This window comes from Electrophorus electricus, chromosome 21, assembly GCF_041902795.1.
Source record: "Electrophorus electricus isolate QZ-2024a chromosome 21, ASM4190279v1, whole genome shotgun sequence".
Taxonomy (NCBI): domain Eukaryota; kingdom Metazoa; phylum Chordata; class Actinopteri; order Gymnotiformes; family Gymnotidae; genus Electrophorus; species Electrophorus electricus.
Window position 1 is genome coordinate 4,538,028 of NC_137517.1, and position 10,099 is coordinate 4,548,126.

The following is a 10,099-nucleotide window of genomic DNA, read 5'->3' on the forward strand; positions in this document are numbered from 1 at the left end:
GGTATGGTAGCAATGTAGCACTGTGGTATTCAATACAATTATTATTGGCGGGCCCACTTGAAGGGTGTGAATTCATCTGAGTTACATGTAAGAATCTACATTCCCAATCCCTTGCACCAATCCCTCCCCCGCCCCTACCCTCCGCGTGATGGTGCGTGCATAGGCGAAGGTGTGGCCCCTGTGCGTCACGAGCGCATTTGGGCCTGTTTAATGCAGCAATTTAATCATGGCATAGCATGTCGACGGACTTTAGTAAGTCCTACGGAAAACGGACGTTTTCCAATTGAAACTATTGTTTGTTTGTAGTGTCGTCAGTTCATTCTTCTCTTGGAATAGTGATGACTAAAGCATTTAGGGGCATTTGAGGGAGTGCTTGAGAGCTGTTGTTGTATGAAACAACGTATGGTTAGTGGCAGTGAATAAGGTCATTCATAGTGTATTATTTCGTAATGCGTAAGGGCAGTTTAGGCAACACTCCCCTAACACTTGGCTGAAATGGATGAAATTAAAAGTTTGTGAATGTTTCGTAATATTGCCAAAGCAGGGTCGAATGGAGAAACAGGTATTGTGTATGACAAGCAAGGCCAGAACGAAATTACACTATAAACACAGGACTGAATGTGATCACTGTAATTTAAGGGAATACTTGATGGTCCTGCCTGCAATAGCTAAATACCTTTCCGTAGAGTAAATGAATCTTGACATGAAGATACAGACTCTTAGCTTAAATGCCAGTTTCGGTGGATATTCAAATACGCAGAAGCAAACACTGGGAACCGAAAGCAGGCCAGCTTTTAATAGGCCTGAGTCCGGGGAGCTTTAACCGAAGCGGCGATCGATTTTTCTGTTTCTCCATGACAACCTAGACGCACAGCACCAACAGTCCAACTCCCAAACCTCTGACCGGCAGGACGGGTTATGTGCGGATAAACAGATTTATTTATTTATTTTTAAATCAACGTGTTTCCTATCACGAGAGTAAATGTCTCGCGCCATCTTCCCTGCAACATTTCATTTATATTGAAAAGAAACCTTTTAGCGGACCTGTGTTCTGCACGTGTGCATGCACTGCGCGTTTAAACGGGTGACATTCGTGATGGCTGTCTGCCTGTCACTATGATCGACAGACTGTGTATTAGTAGGTTGCTTTTACCCTACCTTCTCTAACTCGCAAGCACGTAGCCAAAACACATAAGCTATTCAAAAAAAACAAAAAAAAAAACAACAAAAAACAAAAAAAAAACAAAAACAAGTATGTAATCACAGACAGAGAAAAGGAAAATGGAAAATATTTCCCCGTAAATACTTCATGTAAGGTTCTGTTCAAAGAACAACCAAGGGCACTCCTCTGTTAGAAAAATATTACATGCGTTTAGAATTAAAGTGAATAATGGTAAGTGATATTTATGGTTACAAGAATATGATGGAATACTAGTCTAAACACTTGGCCAAAAAAAAAAAAAAAAAAAAAAACGATCGTGGAACGTATACAATGAAAGTATTTTCAAAGAAGACATGCAGAAGAAAACAATTACAGCCTGTTACCAGGGGGTCTTTTCAAAGCTCATTGGTCCCTTTCTACTTTAATTAGTACCAGTAGCAACTGCAGAAATGGAATCGCTCCATAAGAAACCATCATATATGCTAATATGTTAATCATACTCAATGTAATATTTTTTCCGTTACATTTGCTCTCACTATATTAGGTTTGGTTGCTAACGATTTTTGATCAGATATAGCATTTACAGAATAAACCAACTACAAGCAGTCTGAAATTCAGGTATAACTTGATGTATTTGAATTATTTTTGGCTTGTGTTGCGATAACCATCTGTTGACAAACAGATAACCTAGGATTACTGATGCAGTGAACTTCAAAGAACACTCAGTACGCGTAAGAAAGTTCAGTGTATCCCACTGGAAATCAGCGAACACCTAATCAGATTGGGCCTTGGGGGGGGGGGGGGGGGGTCGAGTCCACCACGTCAGTGATAGCGACAAACAAAAGTAAAGGGGAATGACAAAGCATGCGCAAAAATTAATAAAAGTTGCGGAAAAGTTTGTGAACTTCTTGTCAAATTCTGCTGCATACTAGACGCACACAACAAAAGCTTATTGTTGAAGCAACACGAATATTTACTCGTACATTTTTCTTTTGTGTTGAATCAGATGTGCAAAAACACTGTATGTATATATTCTGTTATGAGATTTCTAGTGTGTAACCCATAACGTTTAATTTAATATCTATCTATATGTGTGTTCTCTTAAGCTATCTGTTACACCAAGGGTCGCCAGCGTCTGGTGGATTTACATTTGCTGGTCAAACTCCTGCTTTTGTTGTCTTAACAGAAACGTAAGAGAAATTAACCATTTATCTGCACTGAAATAGAGAAATCAGAAATTAAGAGGCGCACGCACTCACAAGTGTGTACTTTCGCTGTCATATACACACAGTGAGTAAGAGACAGCGAGAGAGAGAGAGAGAGAGAGAGAGAGAGAGAGAGAGAGCGAGAGAGAGAGAGAAAGAGAGAGAGAGAGAGGAAAGAGAGAGAAGATAACTTGACACTTCAGTAATGCAGTATGGTGCACTGTATTAACATTCTATAAAACCTATACCACAAACCTTGAAGTTGTTATTTGCACCATGGCCAACAGTACGGCTGATAATACAACAGTAGAAGGCTATCAATATCGTTCTAGTGAACACTATCAAGAACAGTGAAACCTCTTGTCTACTGAAAATTTAGAGTAGAAAAAAATGGCCCAGATTTTTTTTTTCAGGAGTGTATTTGTAACTGTGATGAACTATGCGATTAAGCATGATTATAAACAACGTTCCAGGCACAAATTAGCATTTAATGACTAATTTGACACATTTCTTCATTAAACATAGTACAATGTACTACGAATATCCAGAGAAAGTACAGGTTGAAAGATGAACAAGAACTTGATTATTTCTGTAAGCGTGATTACAGATAAGCGTAAAATGCGGACTTATTTATGGCTATGTCTGTATTTCTTATGTTATGTCAAATACTTCAGTGTTATTGCTGAAGATATAATGCCCTAAAATAATACACATATCTGCAAGAAAGTCATAAAGAGCTCAAGATACCCATATCAAAATATTAGCATTTAAGTTAAATTCCTACATAAATGTTCTTTCTTCGATCGTACATCACAGTCATACACTAAATCACGGAACAATTCCCTATTTTGAAGCAAAACGTCTTCTGCGGTACATATTGGTGTACGCAAATCATGACTATTTCAGTACATATTGGTGTAAGTAAATTAATCAATATTTTCAAAGTACTGATCTCATTATGCCTTTGTTATATTAGAGGACATATAAAATTTGTAAGTATTCGACGTTTTCTTAATAGAATAGACACTATAATTTACTATTTCGCTGCATATAATAACAAAAAACACGACAGTCCTTTGAATAAACACCAGCAAGTTTCACAATGAGATTGACAATAGCACTTTGAAAAAACTATTGTAAAAAGGTAATTAAATGTTTTATTTTACCCCAACTATAGCATGTGAAAAAGAATATGGGACCACCAATTCACATAATTCACATTGGTCTGGGCAAATACAGTAGTTATACAACAAAGTTTATTTCCAATAATGGATTCCTAAAATGAAAAAAGAATAAAATATCTGAAAGTTGCACAGTTTAAGCCATAGGCGCAGGAATTGTTCCTGGTCAGCGGAATAACACAATCTACAGGTTGCGTGATTATGATTATAGAATATTAAGGCTGAAGTGAATTTCAGTGCCACATTGAATTTTTTGTGCCAAATTCATAATTACATTACAACACCACACGTATAATCAAATACCATATATCAACAATTACTCTTTGATTTAAAAATAAGGCAATGCTGCATTCGATTCCAACGCAACAACAATGCACGCTAAACAATGTACGTCTTTAACGTTTCATAAAATGAAGACTAACACGGAGATTAGTAAATTTTTTCGCAAGCTAGTCACTGCGTTGTTAGTCATAAATGTCTTTCTGTACACCTTTAAGAGTCGATCATGTCCTTTCAGAGTGAAAACTATTTGGATTGTCCGGGTACCTCCATGTCGCTTGCCTGACAATTTCTCTAACAAACCTTTCGTGTTATTTCATAGCCTTTCAAGTTACACGAAGTTTTCATGCAGGCCACTGTGAAGTTCATTCTTGTGTGTCTAGACTCTGATTACGACCCTGTTTGTCTGCTCTTTTTACCTTGACCTTGGACTTCCGTGCAGCTGCCAGTTGTAGGAGTCGTCGATACTCGTCCATCCAGCTTAGTCAACGCTGGATTTGTTTCTGCTACACATAGGGTTATATTTTCTTTATGCTATTCTTTCTCTTTTATTGGGGGGTGGGGGGGGAGGGTGGTACGAAGCGTAAAGTGCTTGATAAAGGCATAACACTAAGTTTTTGTACCTTGTACAGTGTATAAACCAAGGGAAAAAGTCGGCAATGCTCTAGAGCAAAGATGATTACACGGATTTAAAAAATTCTCTAGAACGAGTAAGCTTTCCTTATATAATAAGTTAGTGCTAAGTATTTGTTTTGTGACTGGTTCGTCACTGAAGGACCTCCACTGTGACAGTAACAATTGCCACTGGTAAACAAAGTGAAAATGTGTCTCACTTGATTTCAAGTTAAGTTCGAGTCTGTAAATAATGCAGTGAATTCATAGTTAAGAGAAGTAATGAAGCAATACAACGTGATCTAAGTTACTATAAGGACAACAGGTTAAATGTTGTCATTTTTACAAAGCCCTGGACAACATCTACATACGCAAACAACACGCACAGTTTAGCCTATATTAAGCATAATAAGTCTTGATAAGTCAAAACTATATTTTACTGGATAACGGTGATGTGAAGGTGACATTTGATAACTTTACACTTCCTGAATGTACACTGTGACCAACTTCAGTCGCAGTAACACCCCACATAATGTCAGAATAACACGAATACAACAATTGGCTTCATTTTCTTTTTCGCTATTTGTGTAAATGCAGTACATTGTGATGTGTGTATATCACCATGTACGGCAAAAAAAAAAATTCATTTTCTAGACTTTTAATCATAATTACAACCCTAACGAGTATTTTCCCTTAAAACATGCATATCTTGGAATGCATCTTCGAGCCGTCGCACCATGAAACATAATGAATAACTTGTTTAGAAAATATAGTATTACATCTAATTTATAGGTTTTCTCTTGCTTTGCCTTTCAGCAACTGACACAAACTGTTGTCTGGTTTCAAAATGTGGATAAAAGCATGAAACACGAAAATAAATTAATGTATATGCCAAACTATACGTTGTGTGTACGTAGTAGTTTTGCATGTAAAGATGTAGGTATAATCGTAGTCCATTCTGTTAACACAGATTTAGAATCAGATTCTAAAATCAGTGCTTACTTCTGCACATGCTTGTCGGCCAAAAGCTGAGGGTTGTTTTCGCCTCCCTTAACTCGAGGTCCATACCTTCCCCTTTAAGAGTCGTTTTCTGGGGCGCGATCGGCCAATGTGTGGAAGTTGACAAACCCCAGAAGCAGAGCGTGAAACGTAAGATAGTACGTATTTAAAGGGATTATTGTATCCCCCCACCGCACCAGGCTCCTCTGAGTCGTTAGCATATCACGTGCCTGCGCCTTAATGAACTGAATACGCTGGTGATTGTGTGCGCATGCGCGTGCGTAAAATGTGGTTGGAAATGAGGTATAGTCTTGGAGTAGTCGACTTTTAAAAAGCATCGGCAGCCCGTGATATGACGACTTCGCTGGTCTTGCATCCACGCTGGGCGGACACCTTGATGTACGTGTATGAAAAAAGTCCTAATGAAAGTAATCAGAATAAAAACCAAACCATGGAGGGATTAAGCGGGAATTGCCCTGCTACTCACTGCAGGGATTTGATCTCGCACCCCGCGCTGGGGCGGCATTCTGGCACTATAGCGACTCACCAGGGATCCGTTTATTCGGATATATCTTCCCCCGACACGGGACGACAGTGCCCCGCACCTCAGACATCATCTAGCGCCTCTCTGGGCTATAGTTACCCATTTGGAAACCCGTACTACGGCTGCAGGTTATCTCATTCTCACAACGTGAACTTGCAGCAGAAGCCGTGCTCGTACCACCCAACAGAAAAATACGCTGAGACCAGCACAGCTTTACCAACGGAAGAGCTCTCCAGCAGAGCAAAGGAGTTTGCTTTCTACCCGAGTTTCGCTAGCTCGTACCAGGCAGTTCCAGGCTATTTGGACGTGTCAGTCGTTCCAAGTATCCACCCCGAGCCACGACATGATGCATTGATTCCAATGGAAGGATATCAGCACTGGGCTCTATCAAATGGCTGGGATGGGCAGGTGTACTGTTCAAAGGAACAAACACAGTCGTCTCATCTTTGGAAATCTCCTTTTCCAGGTATGTCTTCGCAAATGTCCTGATTATTCTCATCTGCTTTCCTCTGACTTTGACTGAAAAAAAGTTCTTCCTAGAAAAATATAACTATGCCTCAATAATACTTTAACATCAGCATTTCAATAATAGCTGTAGTCAAAATCACTCTTCTTGAAAACATAGTTGACATAAAAAAAAATCTAAGAGTGGGCACGCTAAATCATAAGTTGTTAAGATAAATATTAATACATATTACACTAATATGTAAATCTGTCAGGCGTTTAGTGCATGGCTTCATAGATCCGGCCTGGTGTTGTTGATTGGGCTGACTGGTAAATTATCACTTACTACTGTAACATGAGAGTCTTCAATACGCAAACCCAAGGCCAACGAGTTTGAATACACAACATACAATTCTCCTTGCGTGCAGCAAGCGAAATTTACTATAAAATTCTACATTATTTGTATGACATTTCAGTTTAAAGAGCTTAGTCATTTATTAACTGGGATATTATAAAGTTATAGTTCTTCTACGCGAGTTATGCCACGCAGTCACGCAGGTTGGAGCTGAGTATGACAACACGGTTACCTTTGCACCTCTTGTGTTATAATCTAGCGAGTCTTGTTTGTACTGGGTCTATAAATCCCTGAATATTTGTCAGCAGTGACCGAGAGCGGTGCTCCGCGATGTGTTATTCACGCCTGGTAGATGCCAGAAGCCCTTTTTCACTAGATGGCTGTTGTAGTCTGCAAGTATGTTTTGTACTTTTGTACCTAAGAGGAAAACTGTTTCATACCACCTTAAAGACAAAGACGCACAGTCGCAGCTAAAGTTTAGTGTAATTCACTAACCCCATATGAAAAAGAACGACCGTTAGCTTAAGCAGCACATGGCCAACTAGTTTACAGTGGTTATATTTTAGTTTATTATCTTAGTTGTTGAAAATAGCAAACTGCAACGCTGAACTTAATGGCTGTCACCTCTACACAATCTGAGAAAGAGCGAAAGAGAAGAAAGACAGGCAGACAGACAGACAGACAGACAAACGGATAGACCAACAGATAGACAGAAACACAGACAGATGGACAGATAGACGGATATACGGTTGTACATGCACGCGCACGGCTAGCGCGCGCACGCTCACATGCACAGCCTTCACTAGCAAAGCACACAGGCACAAACACAGTCCACTGAAACACTTAATCCATACAAAACTAGTATCTTATAGGACTTATCGATTGTTATCGTTATCCTGTTAATGAGACAAAAAGATCAGTCTTTTTTATCTTCACGCCCAGCCTTTCCACACCCGAAAGACTGTACATTTTATAAACTGGAAGAGGTAGCACCATCACGAACATATCTACCATCTTAATGACAGGGACAACCTTGCTGCTAACAAAAAAGTGTTTTACTACCCCATCTCATGGACGCTGACAGGTGAACAGGTGAACTGAATTTCTCCTTTAACTTATTTTACCTGAACACTGAGTAGGCCATTTTGCTTTGCAAATATATGGTGATGCACGTGGGCTGATTCTTCCTTTAATTAGGTGCAGAATCGTAAAGGTGGCGTTTTCTTAATGTACACTTAGACCTCTTAACAGGATGCACAATTATCCCCTCTGTATAAGCAAGACGCGTAAAATAAGTGGTCTTTCACCTGTTGTCACCTTTTATAGTAAGGTGACAAAACTTATGGCTTTTTTATTTGAATTTTTGGCATGAAACTCTGTGTAGGTATGAGTTAAAAATAAAATGTTTGACCAGAACGTTTGAAAACACCGAAGAAAAGTTAGAATGTAGTCAGCCAGCCTCGCCCTAAGCCTTGTATTTAAGAGTACTTTGGAATATCGGTTTTATGCCGAAGAAGATAACATAAATAAAACAGATACAACTTTTTCCAAAAAAAAGGTTATTGGGAAACATTCAAAAACGCAAACTCAAAAACCTATTTATCCAGTCGGAACAGTCAACAATATTTCCGATATCCTCAAAAAACACATTTAAAGTAAATGTTATTTACTTTGAGAGAAATTTAGTGAACGTGGGAAAATTCCGCTGACACTGAGTAACTACGTTTCAGTAGAAAACGCGAGATCACGTTTGACAGTCTATAAATGATTTTTGTGGTCTTTTACAGATGTCGTCCCATTGCAGCCTGAGGTCAACAGTTATCGCCGAGGACGAAAAAAGCGGGTTCCCTACACCAAGATACAACTGAAGGAACTAGAAAAAGAATATGCAGCCAGCAAATTTATCACCAAAGACAAGAGACGACGCATCTCTGCCACAACCAACCTGTCAGAGCGCCAAGTTACTATTTGGTTCCAGAATCGCAGGGTGAAAGAGAAGAAATTTATCAGCAAAACCAAGGCGAATAATCACATGCACACTTAATGGATGCCATATTAAATTACTTACCCAACTGATGTTCCTGTGTTCTGAAAGTATGATATTTACCTCTTCTCAGAAACCACGAATGAAGAACCCCCGAGGTCGTGCCCTATATCGCCACAGTCTTGCTTTATTTAATTTAAAGATGCACATGACGTCATAACCGCTTATCCTTACGCTTTTGGAACATAAACTATACCCTAAAACTGTGAAAATATTGAAATAATTTCAACTTCGCCTTTTTCTATGAATGTACATATATAAATATATAATATTTAAAATGATATATAAGTTTCAGAGACACTTGGGTTACGTGCTGTCTTCAAAAAAAAAAAAAAAATGGAAACACGAACTTCTCACTCACATTTGTTCATTCCTGTGTAAAAGCCAGTGAAAATCACCAGAAAACGCAGAAGGTCTTTAACCCGCTCAAACATAAGTAGTAAATACTTATATGATATTGAGGTTGGGTGAGAAACAAACTCGAGAGGTTAAAGCAAACATTGAACAATGTGATATCCCTCAAACAGAAACATTCTGCATCATTGTGTGGTCGCGAGACATCACAATTATGCTCCAGTAACCCTTAGAGATTTCAAAAGCTAAATGTTTTACTGAGGGATACATTACTTTTTAATGCCGAGGGTAAGCCGGGCTGCTAATGTTAACTGTACAGTGCAATGTCTTTATTATTTAATTCATATTCTTGCGAATGATAGGGCCTATAAAATGGAATGTTTTAAAATCATCTGTGTGTCCTTTCTAGCAGTCAATTATATGTCTCTGCCATGCAACTGGAATGATTGCAAGCGATTAAAAACATTTAGTATTACACATAAATGCACAATCTTTCTTGTTTTATATATAGAAATATATATATCGTAAAGCATTGGAGTTGTTCACACGCATTGTTAGTCTGTACTTCTTTTTGTGCAGTATGTGAACTGTATTGTGGTGTTAAACTCCTAAAGTCATGAATGGAGACGTGTTTCTTAAATAAATAATGATGAAAATAATTGCATTAACTCATCTACCTTGACAGTGTCTATATTTGACTGCTAATTAATCTCTGTAAATCATTATATATTATGCCTCGCATGAATAATTCAGATTTAGCAACAGAATATTACCCATACTTATGAACTTCAGAATATTACACCTAGTTATATAGTCTCCAAGTAGCCATTCACTAAGTTGTTAAACAATCATAACTACTCAATAGTTGAAAGTTATATTTCAAAATGTCTGAGTCTTTTGAAAAACAGAAAGAGGGAAAA

General features: G+C 38.4%; 1 protein-coding gene across 1 annotated transcript; it reads left to right on the forward strand.

Moving 5' to 3' along the window:
- The first annotated feature begins 5,680 nt into the window (after positions 1–5,680).
- hoxc13a (homeobox C13a) lies at positions 5,681–9,851 on the forward strand. Its single transcript, XM_026998615.3, has 2 exons — positions 5,681–6,448; positions 8,569–9,851. The coding sequence occupies exons 1-2, from the start codon at positions 5,791–5,793 to the stop codon at positions 8,823–8,825; spliced, it is 915 nt and encodes a 304-aa protein (XP_026854416.1). The 5' UTR covers positions 5,681–5,790; the 3' UTR covers positions 8,826–9,851.
- Positions 9,852–10,099: the final 248 nt, after the last annotated feature.